At 35.2% G+C, this 21536-nt stretch overlaps 2 protein-coding genes across 2 annotated transcripts; one reads left to right on the top strand and one right to left on the bottom strand.

Annotated features, from left to right (window-relative positions):
• Positions 1–922: 922 nt before the first annotated feature.
• Positions 923–16776, top strand: LOC692846 (surfeit 4-like protein). Its single transcript, NM_001046691.1, is given in 6 exon segments — positions 923–1054; positions 8825–8986; positions 11575–11676; positions 12067–12297; positions 14607–14786; positions 15218–16776. Coding segments are annotated over 6 exon segments (813 nt in total). The 5' UTR covers positions 923–1003; the 3' UTR covers positions 15305–16776.
• Positions 16557–21173, bottom strand: LOC101746484 (iron-sulfur protein NUBPL). Its single transcript, XM_004928610.4, has 5 exons — positions 20894–21173; positions 20096–20267; positions 19824–19989; positions 18159–18343; positions 16557–17162 (listed from the first exon to the last, which is right to left on the bottom strand). Exons 1-5 carry the CDS (start codon positions 20957–20959, stop codon positions 16789–16791), a joined length of 963 nt encoding a protein of 320 aa, XP_004928667.1. The 5' UTR covers positions 20960–21173; the 3' UTR covers positions 16557–16788.
• Between the last annotated feature and the right edge of the window lie 363 nt (positions 21174–21536).

Genomic DNA, 21536 nt, shown 5'->3' on the forward strand with positions numbered 1-21536 from the left:
TCCAAGAAAATAGTTTTCAAATATGTACTTGAGCCAAATGTTAATCATATATTACAATATTATGATAGTATATACACATGAATAAAAACCCTCTGTCTGCAGTCTATAAACTTTTATGTGATGCTGATGTATTAAAACTCAGAAAAAAAAATCAAACAACTATATGGTGACAAATCTAATAATTATAACATTAGTTTCTCCCATTTTAATTTTAATAGTATTCGTTTCTATTGCAATCTGTAATTTGAAAGATTATTAACCGCAAGTGAAAATTGAAGCACAATACCAAGTGTTCAAAATCTAATCTAAAGCACACGTTTACAACATAATAAAATAATTTTTCCTACCTAAGCTGATAGCCTTGAGAGGCTATATCAGCGTCACCGAACGAAAATAAAATAAGTTATTGCCAATGCGCTAGGAGATATACGTACCCGTAAAGGACAATGTCCATACGGCATCAATATTGTTCATTTGATCGCAAAAGACAAACGCAAAATAAACTATATATTTAAGTATATATCTTTCTAAGTAAGAAGAAACTGATGTGAATGAAATCATAAAAATTCATCCTGTGTGCTCAATGTTTAGTCTAGACATTCTTCTTTAGCTGATTATTTTGATTTTAGTTGTTTAATAAGTTAATTTCTGAAAACACGGTCTATATAGCATTGAAGTTCTCTTTCGCGAATAAAACGCAGAGCACTGACATTTGAAATCAAAACATCCGCTGAATTATGAATTTACTTACTCTAAATATCTTAAATTAAATAAAATAAAAAAAAATCAAGTTTTTAAGTCTTTCATTTTCATAAATGAAAAGAAGTTGTTAATGTGGTTCTTGAGATTCTGTGTAATTATTAGCATTAATTTTGACACCGGATATTCATCCAAAAATCACACGTCATTTGACAGTGGACGACCGACGAGTGACGTGACAACTTGAATCTCACTTTCAGTGAGATTTCTTTTTTCGGTGTTAGTGCTGTGTTCCGCGTGAAAAATGCAAATTCCTAATGAATACGTATCAACCGCTGAAGACGTAGCCGATCAGGTTTGTGCTTTTCTGTTGTACTGTTAAAATCATTTTAAATTACATGCAGATCTAAACTTTGTTTGTCACGTCACCGTAATTATTTGCTCATTAGTCCTCTTGGAAGCAGTAGCCCCAATATTTATTTACAATATTAAAAATAGTCCATAAGCGACTGTAATTGCTGGCAAGTATAATAGCATTGTCATCTAACCAAGAACCGTAGAATTATATTGAAGTTTAAAATTACATCTTCAAATGGATATTTTGGCACGTTTCGTCTTACAACCTAGCTATCTATATAATGAAATTTAAATTTAACATGCTGATTCATTGGAATAATACTATTGTAGCATTATCTACAAATACAAATCATTAACTTGATTTATTTTATAAATAACAATGAAGTCTAACAAATAAAAAGTTTGATTTATAAAATCTGAATCATGAGTACTATTATACGCTATTATATACTCATGACTTAAATACTATTAAAATTATTTTATTTGAGGAATGGTATGAGATGTGAAACTGTTGTGTTATGTTATAAACCTATCTTATTTAATAGTGATAGTGATATGAAAATGTAGTAATGATAAAAGAACATCTAAATAAATGAATCTAACTCATTTGTCAGACTTAATCAAACCACAAATAGAGTGGTAGATTTTTAAGACTTTATTTGTCATAATTAGTATGATTCATAAATATACTGTTTTAAGTTAAATTAAGGCTGGAGAGAGCTTCTTGTGATAATGAATTTAATTAGCATTCTGTCTTTTGCTTTTAAAAATCCATTCATACACTCATCGGTCTAAGCTATTGAAAATCTTAATAAAAAATGTTTGAACTTTATATATTTCATAATGAGTTTATCACTGAAGAGGAAAAAGTTATTTCAAAAATAGATTGCAATATTTGTGTTACATAGTTATCTACTCGTATTTCCGTAATAGGACTTCAATATGAAGCAATAACTATAACATTGAGAAATAATAAATAAATATTTTTACTGATTAAAACAATTCATTCCTCATAAGGAAATTGGAGTTCAAATAATCCACTTAAAATTTAGTGACTGGGACTAATTAAAATTTGTTGTAATGGTTCCTAATGAGATAAGTTTTCAAAGTGCTGATACCAATGAGGTTTGTATACACAATAAGTTGTTAATTGCATTAAATAGACATACAGAGTTGAATTTTTGGTGCAGTTGTTTTGGCCTCACCTTTACAAAAAAATTGCAGATATCTTCATCATAGAGAGTTGGTAACTTAATCCGTGTGTGATATGAAATAACATTAGTTATACAATATTTATGTAATTGCCTCCCTCACATAGATTACAATGGCATCACAAGCCTATGAGTTGATCCCACCAAATTTGTTGATTTCTGCCTAATCATTAAACAGTTTCAACGATAGCTGTTATTCCAATGTGATTACTTATGGTTGTTAATGGTCTATGGTATCTGAGGACAGACTTGGGAATGCAATTTTTAGTTCTCAAAGTACTAGGAATCCTAGTTTAGAACTAAATCACCACATGTGATTTTTCCCTGATAAAAATTCATTTATGTTTTATATGATGTGATATAGTAAGTGCTTAGTAATGTGGTGCACTGTTATCATCAGTGCTCATTCATAGACCATAGCACCTAATAGTAGTCTGTATTATAAAGGTGCTTCTGACATTAACACAATAAATACTATGAGTTAGTGGGCTGTCAATTGGAAGAAAGAATATTTAACAACAGTGTTATCTTAACTAGAACTAAGAAGATATAAAAGCATGACGAAGCATGTTGCTGATAACTTTATTTCTGTAATCTGACGAAGCATGTTGCGGATAATAACAGGTACTTTTAGGTTAGGAATATTGTGTTCTTTTTTTATAATAAATAAATTAATTAATAAAGATATAAAAATCATTAACTGTTGTAATTACAGTATGCTGTCTTATAATAATAGTTTGTTTGCTAATACTACATTACAAAACCGGTTCTTGATCTTAAATTCTGTACATAAAATTCCTTTAATTGTGTTAGCACAAATTTAAATTTTAAATTTGAATTATTAAACTGTGTAGTAAGTGTAAGAGAACATTAAAAGAAAAAAAGCTACAATTAATTGGAACCTAAAAAATTTATTGGTTCATAATTATTATAGATTCTCTTTCATTTGCGCAACACGACTTTGTCATGCATATTATATTTTTGTATATGTCTATTCAGTGACATGTGAGTTTTAAGCATGGATTATGTCATACGAGTCACTTTGCCTTTATTTTTCCCTATCTACTAAGGAGGAAGCCTAAGGAGCTATTAAGTCGTTGTGGCCTAAAGGACAACACGTCCGGTGTATTCATATCTAGCGATGCTCCGGTGTTCGAATCCCGCCGGCGCACAGTGGGTCGATACTATGATTTTAGTGACTTAGGCACCAACTTTGTTTTTTTACATTTTTCTTTATGTAGATAGATAGAGCTCGTTAATATCAATAATAATTGTTTTGGGCAAAAATTACAAAAACTTTATAGTTTGGTCAGAAAAATGGGTTTTGTGATTTTTTTGTATGGAGCGGGTCACATTAAATTAAATTCCTGCTAAGTACCGCGAGGTCCCGCTTTGAAACTTTATTTTCCTTACACCTTGTCTAGTCTACTATTATTTGATGCTATGAACATGTGCATAAAGTTGCAACTCTGCCAAATAAATGGATCGAAAAAAATGAATAAATACATAGAATAAAAACCTTTATATTTTTTTTCGTAAGTGCTTTTAAGTTAAATTTGATATGGATTAGTAAGTAAAAGCACGTAATGATACCCATAATTACATAATACCTAACAACAATACATTTAGTAGGTCTCTAATTAAGCAATCTCTGTAATTATTAGGATAGTTAACATTATTTAATGAGGATAACTAGTTAAGCAGCCATTACTGGGTAGTAGAAAATATAGTAAACATTTGTTTGTCTCTGGAAGTATAAAGTGACCATGTTTATTATATACTAACTAGTGTTCGTTTATTCGTACTACTACTAACATCTCGTGATTGTCGTTGTGATCTTCCTTTTTCCGTTATAATGAATAATTTTGTTAACAATTTAGAATTATTTATGATTTTAAGAGAGCAACTACAGTCGCTGTCTGATAATAAAAAACTCTTTCAATTCCTACAAAATCAAATAAACGTGACCGAAGAGAAAAGTATTGAGCTCCAAAAATTCTGTACGCACTTTTCTTCGTATGTAGTTTCCTGTGAGATTATATTTTATTTGACACTTTTTTGTTTGCGTCTTATCGTTTGGACTTCAAGAAATGGGGTTGCAAGGGGGGGTGACAAAGAAAAAATATCAATCAGAAAGAGCGCTATACAGCAAGCGTTTAAAAAGGAATGCGGTTTACTTAAGTATAGATATTGTCAAGCAAGAAGTAGGAAGAACCAATGATGGCAATACTGCCAGAAGATTTTTCAGGGATGCAGAAGGAACAGCCCGCATAACAGGAATACGTAAAGATTGAATAGAGAGGTTTCACTTGATTCTTCAGACTGTTCCATCTGGAGAGCGCGTAGACCTTTCTAATTTTTCCGAATTTTGTAGATATACTGCAGAATTGTATGTTAATTTATATCCCTGTTATTATATATATATGCCTTCCAGTATCCATAAATTGTTGGCTCACGGCGGTGATATACAATAATGAAGAACTTTGGTGCCATTCGAATAGGTAAGCTCTCAATAAGAGTAAGAGGTAGCGGAAACTCTCAATGAAGATTTTCGGAAATATACAGAGAGTTGTTATTCTAGAAAAATGAGTAGAACGTCGACTAATGAGGATATTTTACACAATCTTCTTTTGTCTTCTGGCCCAAAGATCGAATGGTGAAACAAAATATACAAAACTTAGAGAGATTGCTTAATTAGAGACCTACTAAATGTATTGTTGTTAGGTATTATGTAATTATGGGTATCATTACGTGCTTTTACTTACTAATCCATATCAAATTTAACTTAAAAGCACTTACGAAAAAAAAATATAAAGGTTTTTATTCTATGTATTTATTCATTTTTTTCGATCCATTTATTTGGCAGAGTTGCAACTTTATGCACATGTTCATAGCATCAAATGATAGTAGACTAGACAAGGTGTAAGGAAAATAAAGTTTCAAAGCGGGACCTCGCGGTACTTAGCAGGAATTTAATTTAATGTGACCCGCTCCATACAAAAAAATCACAAAACACATTTTTCTGACCAAACTATAAAGTTTTTGTAATTTTTGCCCAAAACAATTATTATTGATATTAACGAGCTCTATCTATCTACATAAAGAAAAATGTAAAAAACCAAAGTTGGTCCCTAAGTCACTAAAATCATAGTATCGACCCACTGTGCGGCGGCTATAAAGGAATAATATCGTGTAACAAAAAAACCAAATCCGCAAAATTATAATTTGCGTAATTTCTGGTGGTAGGACCTCTTGTGAGTCCGTGCGGGTAGGTACCACCACCCTGCCTATTTCTGCCGTGAAGCAGTATTTGCGTTTCGGTTTGAAGGGTAGGGCAGCCATTCTAACTATACTGAGACCTTAAAACTTATATCTCAAGATGGTTGGCGGCATTTACGTTGTAGATGCTTATGGACTCTGGTAACCACTTAACATCAGGTGGGCCGTAAGCTCGTCCACCTTTGCACCACCAACTAAGCAATAAAAAAAATATATTATAATACTCGAGCTACAGGTAGGTGAGATCACGGGCTCAACCTGAGAGAATTGTGTAACTCGGAAAATAGGTGTCGAGACGGCTTTTCGTATTCCTTACGTAGTCCATATTACTACGCGAACATAAGTGAAAGTGAAATTAGCTATGCGAATTATGAATTCGAAATGACTTGATAGTAGATCAGAGTAGACTGAAATCTTCACATATACTTTTATCGTTGTAGTCTGTATTTCGAGAAGCGATATCGTACCTTTTTTTTCGGTCCGGGGCCCGACCACCTTCGAATTTCTCGCGCCTAGGATGCGCGATAGGTATGCACGACTTCACGAACTGCTAATGTTGGGAACAGACCGCGGGCCCAAGGATATTTTTAGGGCCCTACCGCACCAAACAACTCCCCTGCACCCTCATACCCGACGTCCGATCTCCGCCCGGGGTCAGAACCCGGTTAGAATAGGTAGGAGCTTGCGGTCAACACTGCAACGAGATTCGCGGTGCCACGCCAAAGACGCCATTGCCGATGGGTCGTCGACGACCAACGACGTCGATCTCCGCGGTATGGATATTGCCGGGTCGGAACGCGTTACACCGCCGAACGGGCTGCTCTTCCACAGTATGTTCGGTGACGAAACCGACGCGTCGTCCCATCCTCCAGATGACAGGGCGATAGTGTGACGGTAGCGTGCGGCGCAGCTTCAACCCCATCAGGTAGCCCCGTGATCATCACCGGGAGGAGACTACCGCCTCCTTCCGCGAGATGGTGGACTCGCAGAAGTCGCGCATCACCACGTGATATCCGACCTAACCTAATAAGCTAACTCAAATAGGACTCTGCGATTATCTGTTCAAATACAGATATAAAAATATCGTACAGATTTAAATACCAAATGCTTCAAATATGCGTCATAAGAGTATTCGGAAGTACCATTTTATAGTGTGGAAGTAATTAAAAATAATGTAAACACAAACTAACAATTTTCGAATAGAATCTATATCACCTACTTCAAAATATAATTGATATACTCGTATGAACTATAATATGATATATGAACCACGTTACGTTACAATCACAGATAACAAATGTTATCGCTCCCCTATAATACTTTACCGAATAATGTAAACGTATAATATTATGTAATTAGACATTTGTATGTAGTAATCGTAAATGTTATATTTACAAATTTCTTAAAAATTATATTCTTCATTGTGTAATCTTCATGTATTACTGTTAAACCCAGTTGTTTGGAACCTTTCGGTCTATGCAGGGTCCTTGGTTCTCTATTGTTTTGTAATATATGTTCCACTGGGACTGTTCTGAGTAATTATGTTTGTTGATCCCATCGTCTCGATTTTACCATGACACCAGCCATCACTGCAGCAGAGTTAATTCATACTGCTTGGAAGCACTACACTCATCCACATTTGAATTTCTGAGATATTTTTTGCCACATGCAATATGAAAATAAACTTCTCTCCATACGGTTCCCCGAGCGGTATATGGTACATGTCCTTCCAAACTACGTTTGAAGAGGGCTACTTGATCGGTAGGTAGCAGCTCTGGATTGTTGGTGTTCATAGGTAACCAATATTCATAGGATGGGCCATACGCTGAACTCACCACAATTAGAATTATTAGTTTAGCAATCTTCCGACTAAGACAAATTATTTGAAAACTTCACAGTTGTTTACATTCCAATTTTTTATTTGACGGTTTTTGACCACGATCTTTATTAAGTTCCCGATATTTCAGCGTTGTTTTATTTTATTTCTTTTCTTAGATAGGTGGACGAGCTCACGGCGTTGTTGTAATTGCAACCCGCCGATATCACAAACTGAATTCCGTCACTCACCTTAAGAAATTAGATCGAAGTTTCAATAGCATTGTATTGCGGCTCTCCGACACATCAAACCTGTAGAATGTCGGTCTCGCGGCAGAAATAGGCAGGGTGACGCTACCATCCATTGCTCGGTAAACCCTTAGTCGTACAGGAAGAGATGCGTTGCCGCGTTGGTGCGACACCGTACAGACTAATTACAATACAAAATACAGAAGAAAAATGTTATTATTACCATCCTACATTGTGATACCAATAATTGGTGCACTGTGATCAAGATATCGGAGAATAGAATTATTAAAAAAAAAACACGTATGCTACTTACTTCTGTATTTTTTTAATGCTCTACATAGCCAAAAGAATCTAAAAAAAAAAAAAAAATTTTTTTCTATTAATTCAACATCTGAACAAACCGAGACACATGAACAAAGAAATTTATTATTATTATTATATGACAGATATGCGCCAACTGTTTCATAAATTTGTTCAAAACTTAGAGAAAGGCTGTTTTAAAAATATTTGGCCAATAACACACTACGGTAATGTTGACCGATAGCTTCTTAACAATGGTCACACCGAATGTCAAGCACATAATCTTATCGTGACTGGCTTTATTATACTAAGACATTTTTCTTATCTCTCCTCTATCTAAACACGATACTGTAATAGTCATTAATATGTTTAAATAAGCAGCTTACAAATAAACAGACAAATTTTATCTAGTAGATAAAGTCGCTTCAGTGCTTTAAAATTTGTGTAAGCAGATAGTAAGCCACCCATCTCCACAGCTACTTCTAATTTCAAGTACAGCTTGAATTCTCATGCACCTGATAATTCGATTTCAAGTCTCAGAGCGACGACATTAAAGTCATACTGTCTATGGTTTTTGGTAACTGTTAAACTAACCGCTATAGTTCGATAAATAAAGGTTGATACGCCTGACAGTCGGCAGAGTGATATTCCTAAGGTTAACTTCTGTTCGAACAAATCAATTATGTCCGTAATTTAAAACATACTAAGCAGCATAATAAAAACAATTTGCCTTTTACGAACAAGCTTATGCCGAATAATGTTACATCTGGCACATTCCTCATGTAACACAGCAATTGCTTAGCACAGACCACGCGATGTAAGAGGAAAATACCTTAATCCATTCATGAATAGGAAGCATTTATAGGGAAAGTCTTTCATGGCATTTTCACGAGATTTCTTCTTTTTTTTTTAAGGTAATACGAAAAGGCAAAAATGTCTTACCCACTGTGGCGCGACTGTGCCTTATATCCACATTCCTGGAGGACGGTCTCCGCATGTGGTTCCAGTGGTCAGAGCAGAGAGACTACATGGACATGTCCTGGGGCTGCGGCAAATTCCTCGCCACAATGTTTGTGGTAAGTTTTATTTTTACGTTTCGATTATATCGTGAAAAACAGGATGACGAAAGTGGTTCAATCCAAACTAGATTGCATAGCTTACTTGCTAAAGATATAGGCAGATAGGGTGTACAACGGCGTGTTCAATTAAGACAACCTCATGTCTTAAGATGTGTGGTAGCAATTACTTGATGATTTTTGGTTGGATTCCATTAGCCAAATCCAGGTAAGTTCATCTTTATCTAGTGAAAAACAATTCGATCTACCACTTGTCTGCCTCTACTCCCGCCCCTCCGTAGAAATGTGCTACAGTATTCGCTTAGCGTTTCATTAGATACTCCCACGATGGTTTGACATTAACTAAGATATTTGTCTCCGGGGGGATGGATGTAATATGCGCTGGGTCTACCCTGTCTCGCCGCCGCGCCGTCTCAATAGCTCCTATTGGGTTCCTGCTCGGTCCGGGGTAGGGCGCGTGGTGTGAGCGGCAGAAGTTTTAATGAGGTTCGACTCCCACATACCCCACCTGCCACGCGGGCGATTTTCTCCCGTGGAAAGACATTTGCCTCGTATATCCATCAACTCTAATATAAAAAAAACCACTCGCAATAGCGTCTCCAAGCTCCTGCACACCCACATGTTCATAATAATATGAACAAATTTAACCAAAAATAATAGTAAATTATGAGTAATCAAAGTTGCATACGGGAAGATGTCGGTCTTGTACCTTGACATATTTATCACAAACAATACATACGCTACTCTGTAACACGTCGACTTACGAGATCACGGTCACGTTTCTTGATAAAACTAAATGAAAATTTCATTTATATTCATAATGAATGGGCTGATTTTTTAAGTTGTACGTTGCTCGGTGATTTAACATAATAGGATAGAAAAAGGACTTCGGCGCCGCGTCTCCACGATAAAGACATCTATGTTGTGATATATATGGATACCGGGTACCATCTGCAATAACGAGGGGTTCGGCGAGTAAATTAACCCACAGACACAGCTCACTGAGTTTCTCGCCGGATCTTCTCAGTGGGTCGCGTTTCTGATACGGTGGTAGATTCTGCGAAGCACGGCTCTTGCTAGGGTTCGTGTTAGCAACATCGTCAGGTTTGAGCCCCGTGAGCTCACACCTACACGTCAAGGAGAAGCTGAAATAGCCTCTCAAGGCTATCAGCATAGGTAGGGGAAAAAAGTGCAGGAATAAACATAACCAGTCTATTATTGTCAAAGAGAGTCGACATGCCAATGCGACCGCCCCGTAGCTTAGTATAAATTCTAAAATTATCGAGAGTCGTAGAAAATATAATAAACACTCGTTTCACGATTGCGTTCTTCCGTTGCCGGGACACTTATTGTTATTCGAAAAGTCAGAAGTTTTAAATGAATAAATTAAAATCCAGGTGTAATCAAAAAAGTGTATTTATCAAATCTTAATTTATGAATGGCATTGAAAAACAGTGATGAAGCAGTCTTTTTCGGTTTTTTTTTTTTAAACTATCACTCCACGTTAACTGGTTCCGTGATAAGTTCGTAAAGAACTTGTGTTACAGGTACCAGATAACGGAAATAAATGTAAGATTTTTATTATACACATACATGTATTTAATATACATCCATAACCCTGGAAAAGACATTTATATTTATCATACAAATATCTTCCCTTGGCGGGATTCGAACCCGCAACCCCCTTGTGTAGTGACCATGTCACTTACCACTACACCAGACGGCCGTTAAATTATTGGTCGATTCTGTTATTTAGGTTATTATTCACTGGAGACATTTTGTTTTTTTTAATTATGTCACGTGCTGTGGCCTATATAATCAAAGGTCCTACGTTTTCTTATCGAGTGAGCGAGATGCGACTATGCTGATTTTAAAACCCACAATTAGACTGAAATTCAAATGCAATTCAATGAATAAAAACGTGTAATAAAAACGAAGCCATCCAAAATAAGTAATTACTGGTGGTCGGTTCTAAGTCCGTACAAGCAGGTCCCATCACTCGTGGCCTTTTTTGCTGCGAATCAATCGAGAATTTATGAACTGCTCGGCCTTTATATGTATATGCAATTGAAACATACCTACAACTAATAAAAAAAACTGTGCTTACCCTGTTTTATAAAACAAGCCCACGTATTTCTTCCCAAAAGCAATCAAGCCTTTGAAGCTTAAGAAATTCTCATGTGGTTTTCGTGTCTGAAAAGAAAACAGATATTAATAAAAATCATATATGGCGTGTATAACTGAGACGTAAACTAAGTTATCTGTCACAAACAATTTGGGTAAAATGTTGCAATCTCGTGATTAGACAAGAAGCGCAATTGTGACATTTTTTTCTTTTTTTTTTTTTTCTACCTAAGCTGATAGCCTTGAGAGGCTATTTCAGCGTATTTTTAACTAGTAGGTGAGCTCACGGCTCAAACCTGGCGAAGTTGCCAACACTGACCCTAGCAAGAGCAGTGCTTCGCAGAATCTACCATCGGATCGGAAACGCGATTCACTGAGAAGATCCGACGAGAAACTCAGTGGACTACTACCAGCCGAGAACAATTCCAGAACACAGATTCATAACTTCATTTTCTATGTTACAGATAGTAAATTTATTTGGTCAATTAGGAGGATGTGTTATGGTGCTAGGAAGGCTCAAAGTGGATATCGCTTGCGGCGTGCTGTTCTTCATAGTTGTATTACAGGTAAGCATACGCAGATTAAAAAAAAACGTGATAATAATATAGTTTATATTAAGTTTCTAGAATAGAGTTTGATTGTTTGATAAAAAACAATGAAAACTGTTACATAATTTTTATTATAACTAGCAATCTAACTTATTCGGTATTTAAAATTTCAATATAATGATTGTACTGTAATTTATATTAAATATTTCTTAACTATGACCGTAAAATAATGAGAAAATAATTAAAAATAAATTGTTGTATATGTAATAAGCTACCCTATAGCTTCTAAACAGTGAAATAATTTTTCAAATTGGTTCAGTAGTTTTGGAGCCTATTCAATACAAACAAACAAACAAACAAATCTTTCCTATTTATAATATTATTAGTATAGATTAAATGTGTTTTCAGACATTCGCGTACAGTATACTATGGGACGTACAGTTCCTTCTCCGCAATTTGGCATTGATCGGAGCGCTACTGCTGGTGTTGGCGGAGGCCCGAGCTGAAGGGCGCAGTCTGTTCGCGGGCGTGCCGTCGCTCGGAGAGAACAAACCGAAGACGTACTTGCAACTCGCCGGTCGCATCCTGCTGGCCTTCATGTTCATCACGCTCTTAAGATTTGAAATCTCATTCCTGCAGGTATGTTTTTGTATTTATAAAGCTTGCTTTTTTTTTAGCATATGAAGATGTTAAACCAACGTTTTATCAACCCGCAATCTAAAGCAAAGTTTGCGCGTCTCGCAAGGCCGTTGGCTTAGCGCATCAGCCATTGCAATAAATATTTCAAATGCAATCCTTCGTGTTATTGTGTTAGAAATCACTAGTCTCTTTCTTTGGTCTAGACTAAGATTTGTTTTTTAATAAAGAAATACATAACTGAAAGTACATAGTTACTTGTTGAACGTCAAAAAGAACTACCGCCAATTCACAGAAACCAGTTTCCGTTCTGAGAAGAACTGGCAAGAAACTCAGCGGGCATCTTTTTTTTTAAATTTTTTTTTTTTATAGTTAATCTGTAAGTCTGACTGCGTAGTATCTTACTGTAACATTTAAATATTAAAATGGTTGCCGTTTGTTTGGAAACCTTAGAACAGATTGATTGAACGAAAAAAAAAGGCGTTCTATTGTTGTAGAAAATATATTTTGTATACCAAAATTATGGAAATGATAATAGTCAATAGTTACTTGTGTCTCGAAAATGTATTTGAATAAATGGCGCATTAACGCGGAGAATTTACTTGTCGATGTTCAGTGAGCAGGGGAATATATTAATCGCCGCTGACGTGAAATTGTACACAATGATAATGAATATGTGACACAACCAACTACCCACATACGCCAAACACATTAAAAGTGATTTCAGTGAATTTAATTTTAACCCACGGTATTGATAAGAATAATATATTTTTTGTCGGTCAATAGGTTGATAATGTGTGAACAGATAAGTGTTATAAAATTATTGGTATGAGTTGAAACGGTTATAAATTTAAACGGGTCGTAATTGTGTTTATCGGTTTTCATCATTTTGCGCTCGGTAAACTGTTCTAAGCATTTAGAAAAAATTAAATCTTCGAATTAAATTGTACATCTGTCATTTCGCGTGTAACTTTTTAGCGATAGTAACAAAGAAGCGTAGTACCTACGAGTAATAATGGTCACCGATGTAAGAACATAGCAACAGTGCTTACATCCGTTATCTGTAATAAGAAGTTATGGTTATTTACTGAGACTTACTGAGAATGAAACACTGAAATACACAAAGAACTAGGGATACCTACCGTAATGCAAAAAAATATCCAAATTTAAACAAAAACACCCAAAAACTTAAAATTGGAAAAGCACCCAAATAATCTAGCTGCCGCCTTTAAAAGACAAAGTTACGGTAAGAGAGAAAAGTCAAGAGAAAAGATGTCATATAATGACAAAGCTTGAAATTTAGAGTAGATGGCTCGCTGGAGTCATGCTCTTACTGCTTACGTAATTAATTCCGACGCATCTGATATTTCTCCTCCTAATGCAGGAGGAAATAAGCGGTGAGTTTCCCCTTTGAAATAACACTGCCGTGCTTTTCGCTAGGTTGATGTCTATGCGCTATTTTCGGAACCACTGTCCGAGGGCTAAGGGTGCGCTCTGGAGTTTACTCGCGATTCGGGACTTATTTCTACTCGAATAGTAAACGAGGGACGAGGACCGAATGGTAAACAGTCGGCGTCGCCAAAACACGTCATTTTGGAACCGTCCGATCCACTAACATTACTTGTAGGTACCTCAAGCACCGGTCATCGTTCTTGTCGAACCCGTCACTTACGACGATGGGCTCGGCGAGTAAATTACACAGCCCACTAAGTTTCTAGTCGGATCTCAGTGGGTCGCGTTTCCGATCCGGTGGTAGATTCGGCGAAGCACTACTCATGTTAAGGCTAGTGTTAGCAACGTCGCCAGGTTTGAGCCCCGTGAGCTCACCTACACACTCGGTTACGCTGGCATAGCCTTGAGAGGCTACAAGCTTAGGTAGGAGAAAACAAAAGGTAACTAAACAACCTTAACAGAACACAAACTAAAGATATTTAAAATATATTTCTGTCAGCTTTTCGTATCGTTTTTACAGGTAGACAAATTAATTTGCAACAGAGCAGATACTATTGTTTCATTAGAATCATGTAGAAAAAGGTTATCGTCATTTAAATACTTGACTTGACTTTTATGCTATTAGGTGTTTGAAATTACGTAGAAATTAATATTACAATGTTATAGAAACAACTAACTCTGTCTCCCTGTTATGTTTTCTCATTGAATATAAAGAACCGATTTTGAGGTATTACAATTACGGTACCTACGGTTTGGATTTTGGGGAAAAATAAGACTTACCTTTCATCTCCCGCGATCTAATCCACCCGGGCGAAGTTGCGAGTGGAAAGCTATATTAATACCAAATATTTATATTACAGATCATACAAGATCTTCTCGGGAGCATCTTGATGATATTGGTGACGGTGGGCTACCGGACGAAGCTGTCTGCTCTGATGCTTGTCCTCGTACTGACAGTTCTCAATCTGTACCATAACGCGTGGTGGGCGGTGCCATCCTACAAACCGCTCAGAGACTTCCTCAAATATGACTTCTTCCAGGTATGAGTTATTTTGATTAGTGTCTATGGACTAATATTTCGCTTTTTCGAAGAAGCGTTCCGATGCTGTCTGTCTTGTCCGTTCTAAATGAAAGTCGTCGTGAAGATCACCATTCCTCACACACTACGGTACTTTGATGGCTATCCTGCAGAAGTGGGATTGGATGACTTGGAGAGTTAATGTACACAGTAAGGGCCGCGTGAGCGAACACTACACTTGCACTAGACAGCGGCTTGGCTCTGCCCCCGTCATTGCTAAAGTCCATGGGCGACGTTAACCAGTCACCATCAGTTGGGCCGTATGCTCGTCTGCCTACAAGGGCAATAAATAAAAAGAAAAAAACTTTTCTTATTTGTGCATTATAACGTGTTTTCGGAGACATTATGTGCACCTCACGACCCTCAATTTCACAATTAATTTCAAAATTTCAGACATTGTCAGTGATAGGAGGCCTGCTTATGATAGTCTACCTCGGGCCGGGCGGCGTCAGTATGGACGAACACAAGAAGAAATGGTAGAATTAAGTCAACGCAGACGGACTACATAAAAAATGGTGCAACATAAATCCATTCATACATTTCAGTACTCGTGTTTACTTACATCCGGAGTTCTGTTTGACTTCGGCTTAGTAGCCGGACGGACCGGTTCCAAATTATTCAAAAACATTCCCTCAATGTGATTTGTTCAGATGTCAAAAGTTTTAAATTCCTTTCGGTTAGGCATAGATTTATATCATTTGCTATACAATCTTATTATTGAAAAGAACCAATATTTTTAAAACGTTCCTGTATTTGATACACTTACAAAACTGTCTTTACCTTTGTTTATAGTAAAAGGTGATGATAATAAAATATAATTAATAAAATAACACTATATTTACTATTTTGTGTGCAGACCTTAAAGATAATTTGTTTTTTTTTTTATAAAATTGATATTTCGTCCCCATTCATGTTTGTTGTTACATAATCTACATTATGATAATTACTATTTTTTGGATTATTAAGTTTATTAGCAACCCTGACCATGCTGTCAATTTAAAAATCTGTAATTGTTACAGTTTTATTTTTATAAATACATTAATTAAAATAACGTGTCATCATTCACCTGAATTTACAAGATGTCAAACCACTTCAATAATTACCTCTACAATGATCAAACAGACAATACTTCTTACTTGAACTTAAACTTCTCCTATCTCCATTCCAGTTACAAGATTTATATGTAATCACATAGGGGAATTCATTATATGTAATTAATTATTTTATCTTCCTACCCCATTAGTGATATTAAAGGTTGACGTTCACTGAGAATTAATTTACGCCAATGTTGGTTGTGATTAAGAAACAAAATTCAATTTTTTTTAAGACATTTAATTCATTATTATTCAAGTGAGTTATATATCTCTGTGCACGTTCAATTTTGGTCGAATGCAAGTGTACGTAATTTGACTGAGTTTATTTGCTTCATTTGTTAAAAGTGTAAAGCTTCATTAGAAATTTCTTCTACCTAATAATTATAATGTAATGTTTTGTAAATATCTATTTTGTACTTATAGATTGCCATAATGGAGTCTTTTAACTTTCACTTCCCTCCACTGATTGTCTATGTATTTTCTATCATAATGACGGAATATATCTTCTGTGTAAATATTGACTAAAGCATGCCAACTGCCTACAGACAAATGAACTTTGTATGGTATGAAACGAGTTTATCTTATCCTTCTCGAAACTGTTTGCACTTTTAATTAGGAATGAAAAAAAAGATGCAATATTTTTGTATTTCTTATTATTATTATTATTAATTTAAGCTAGTATTTGGACACAGCCATACTAAGATCCTTGAGATATGTTCCGAATAAATTTTACATAATATCACATAATATTTCATTTGAACGGTGTTGTACATCATTTTGTAATCGTTTAAGTCAGACTTGAGTAGTAATATATTTTGTATAATTTTTAAAATAAAGTTGAATGTACTATGTAAATGTACCCATGTAGTCTCATTGTTCTTTGGCTTTTGCTCTGTGGTTTTCCTTATCATCTATATATTTAAAAACTTTATTAGCAAGGTGTCTGTATTTCTCTGCGTGTATGCTGTCTGGGAGGGCGTAAATCGCTGGCTTCCCGCTGTTTATACAATCTGACATATTTTGATCTACTTCAAAACTTTCAATAATCTCAAGACCCATATCTGCAGCAGATTTTTTGGTATCATTCCCAAAAATAAAATTTTTTGTTCCACATTGAGAACAAATGGCGTGCGACATGTTTTCGACAATACCTATAATAGGAACCTTTAATTTCTCGAACATATTTATGCCTCTTTTAGTTACTTGCAATGCGGCTGATTGGGGTGTTGTTACTACTATTGCTCCTGAAAACATAAAAATAAATATGTTTAACTTATTTTAGCATAATGCTTCTGAATAGTGTTAAGTACTCAACTTAATAAACTATTTTAAACTTTCTGTTAATTTCATCGAAATTTGTTTGTTGCAACAGGGCATTTCATAGTTTATGGGCAGAACAGAGATTGCATGCAAAACAATAAGTCAATTATTTTTAATAATTAATAATAATTTCATTATAATATATTTTATTATATGTATTAATTTTTTCGTTATTTATCATTTACTTCACTCATAATTTGCTTTAAATAGCTATAAATGCTTGTAACAGAATATTGCTTTCATATCAGAGCTGGTTTCCACGTACTTCAGACCATTTGGATTACTAATGATCCTCTGTGTGCTTATTGTTTTGAAACTGCCTCAACACAAAACAACATGACTAGTTTTTTCTCTATCTAGTGGTTTATACATAATTATGTTCCATAAAGAGGGTTCTAAAGTATTTCTTGTGATCATGCAATTTCCTTTTTAGTTCGTACCACTCACTACCAGAGTTCAATCCTATCCTAAGCCTTATTCTACTCTCATTTTGAACTACTGCATTCATTCACAGTTTGAAGCATACTCATTTTTACATTTGAGCTATTCTCTTGGGAACTTGAATGAGCTGTAATGAGCATGTCCTTCATTAAAAGTGACTTAAGTTTTCTCAACTGGTAGTGTGTGGCTCCTGGTACTATTGATATTCCTGAGTGACTGAGACTGTTATCAAATTGTCTGACTACAAAAGCATGTTAAATCTAGTCAGAGTATACACAACCATACATATTTTAGCCTAAAATACGTTAATGTTGTATTTATTGGACATCGAGTCACCCTTAAGCACTCCCTTGAAGAACCTCTTTTATCCTATTACCTTATTAGTAAGAAGAGCACAATATGGGAATCACTTCTTTTTTTGACAACTTTTTTCTATTACACAAAAGAAAAAAAGCATCAGCAAAACTCTATGAACATACCATCTAAAGGCAAGTTTTGCGCAAGTGATAAATGTGTATCGCCTGTACCAGGCGGCGTATCTACAACGAGACAGTCAAGTGGACCCCACGCCACGTGTCGCGTCAGACGTTCCAGTGCTTGCATCACCATTAAGCCGCGCCACACTACAGCATTCTCGCCAGACACTAATAGACCCATTGACATACTGAAAATTTGAATTGCATTATTAATATTGAGTATTACCAACTTAAGACTTCCTACCCTATGGGATTTTCCTTGCTTTTATTCCAGATAATGGTTAGCACACTTCTATACAATCACGCGGAGACGGTGCACATCCCTGATTCATCTCATATCGCAGATATATATTTCTTCTATATATAATTTGCGTAATTACTGGTGGTAGGACCTCTTGTGAGTCCGCGCGGGTGGGTACCACCACCCTGCTTATTTCTGCCGTGAAGCAGTAATGCGTTTCGGTTCGAAGGGAGGGGCAGCCGTTGTAACTATACTTGAGACCTTAGAACTTATATCTCAAGGTGGGTGGCGGATTTTACGTCGTAAATGTCTATGGACTCCAGTAACCACTTAACACCAGGTGGGCTGTGAGCTCATCCACTCATCTAGCAATAAAAAAAAAAAAAAATTTGACTGGATGGTGATTCATACATATGCAGACTTACAATATTCTTTACAGCACTTCATTCTTTGGATTATATCAAGAAAGTGTACAAATATAAACAGTTGTTATGAACTAAAGGACATGAATTCCACAGAACTCGCTCGCTCAAGCAATCAGACTGTGTTCAGATCCAGATCAGTAGACAGGCAATTTTACTACTAAAATACTTGGAATTTTACTTTAAAAACTACTGCAAAACTAGGTGGTATAAGGATCTTTTGTGTATAAGGTATAAGGACCTTGCCTTGTGGTATAAGGACCTTATGGGTATTTTGTTTTTTCTGTCTCTAAGGAGTAGGTGTGTTTTATGGATGTGTTAGCCCTTATACAATGAGACTCAGGCCTCTATGTATCAGGCTCAGTAGCATACACACAATAATGTCCATGGGCTTCAGTAATTCCTAAACATCAACAGCCACTACTTTGGCTCATAATTTGGTTCACTCATATTTTCAATAAGAAAAATGTCTTGCAAAATATATAAAGATCAATTGCATCACAACTGAATCTTTAGAAACAATTAAAATAGGATATTTCATATTTCTACTGTGAAGCAGTAATGCGTTTTGATTTAAAGGGCAGGGCAGCCATTCAAATCAAATCAAATCAAAAATTTTTATTCAACATAAATGAAAGTACATACTTGTTGAACGTCAAAAAAATTACCGCCAATTCACAAGAACTAGCCTCCGTCCTGAGAAGAATTGGCAAGAAACTCAGCGGGCATGTCTTTTTTTTTTACATATGAAATTATTATTTATTTATTTTTTAATATTAGATTTTTTTTTTTTACTTTTAAAATAAAATTGACACTGAAAACTAAAAACTGACATTGACTTTTAAAATAGACTTAGAACTTATATCTCGAGGTAAGTGGAGGCATTAACACCGTAGGTGTCTATGGGCTCCAGCAACCACTTAACATCAGGCGGGCTGTGGGCTCACCCTCCTAAGCAATAAAAAATGCTAAAAGGCTAGTATTTTAATATAAATAATTAATTACCATTTAACACCATAATTAAGTAAAGGTTCAATGAGATGATCGTCATTAAGCATTGGTTCTCCACTGATATTCATCATCAATGGTACTGAAGGACCAAACACATCAGCATCTAGGAGCCCTATTTCCTTGTCCGGTTCTATTACTTTCATAGCACATGCTAGGTTTACTGTAAGAAAAATGTAAAATTAAACAATGCTAACCTACCACTGCTACTTACAGAATATATGAAAAAGAAAATAACAATCTTTCTTTTTCTAATTTAGCATACTCACCAGCTGTGGTAGTTTTTCCAACACCTCCTTTCCCTGAAGCTACAAGTATGATACTCTTTACACCAGGTAGGGGCTTTTTCTCTGGTAACCCTTTGCTCATAACTTTGGCTCTATGATCCATAATGTCACTTTTACTGTGGTTAAATCTTACTGTTTGAAGGCATGGTGCTATCTAGAATTTAATGCAGTAATGCCAAAAAGTGTTGGATTGATAAGTTTTATAGAAACAAAACTATATAGTCTTCAATTATTATATTTTTACTAAAACTTACAAAAATACTGTTAAAAAAGTGAGACCTTAGAAATCATGTCCGCAGGTGGGTGGAAGCATTTATGTTGTAGATGTTTATGCGCTCCAGTAACCACTTGACACCAGGTGGGCAGTGAGCTCATCCATCCTTAAAAGCTTTTAAAAAAAGATTGGGTTCTTTTTATTCAAATAATTCATCATAGGTCAGTCTACTGCCTGAAAGGTTGAAATTGATTACTGCAGATTTTAGACAATTCAAGAGGACAATCAAGCCAAGCAAGTAAGAACACAGTTAAGATGGTATAGCAATGGATTTTATTGAATAATGACCTTTTTATATTTGGAAAAGTGACTGATTGTCCTAAGCCGAGTTTACTTACACAATAAATTAATGAATGTCATTTTAAAATGTGTATTTAGATTTCTTTAATTTGTCTCATGACGTGCGAGCTGTATTGTATTGTTGTATGGAAGTGAAGAAATATAGGAAGGAAGAATACAACAATTCTATTCACGAACAACATTAAATGCAATTCGAACAAACTTACCGTGTTCATCCTGGTACTGAACACATAACTACTAGAGAAGCGGAGAAACCTACGCTGTAGGGTCATGTTTAGTTGGTATTTATTTTGATACAATAAAGATAAATACGTAAAATGCGCTTAATTAACGTGGTCTTTTCTGGCTCAGAATATGTAGGCAGCTTGCAAATTTTTTATTTCTTTTTAAATTTAATAAATTAAGTGTATAATCTATGAATACTACCATAGATTATACACTTAATATATTCGAGAAATACTACTATTTATTTAGGAGATTTTTATGACCTGGTAACTGAGACTTTTAAGTCATGTCTTATTTTAATTTATATTCTTAATTTTATGAAAAAGGAATGCATGAATTTATGAAAAACGAATGAATGAATTTATAAAGGGCTTTTTGGCAGGAATGCGAGGAGTGAAGTTGTGTGATTTGTTTTATTTTGTCTGTTTAGTGTTTCTTCAGGTTTAAATGTGTAACAACGGTGGTTTATTAGCTGTTTAACATCTGTGAAAAGGCACAAATGTGGGAAAATTAAACAAAGCCGCTGGACGTAACTTCTCGAGATCCTCCAAAAAGTCTACTAATAAAATCTCAGTAAATGACCACCATTTTACTGAGATTATATTTCATCACATATCATTTCAT

Source organism: Bombyx mori, chromosome 15 (genome assembly GCF_030269925.1).
Source record: "Bombyx mori chromosome 15, ASM3026992v2".
NCBI classification, from domain to species: domain Eukaryota; kingdom Metazoa; phylum Arthropoda; class Insecta; order Lepidoptera; family Bombycidae; genus Bombyx; species Bombyx mori.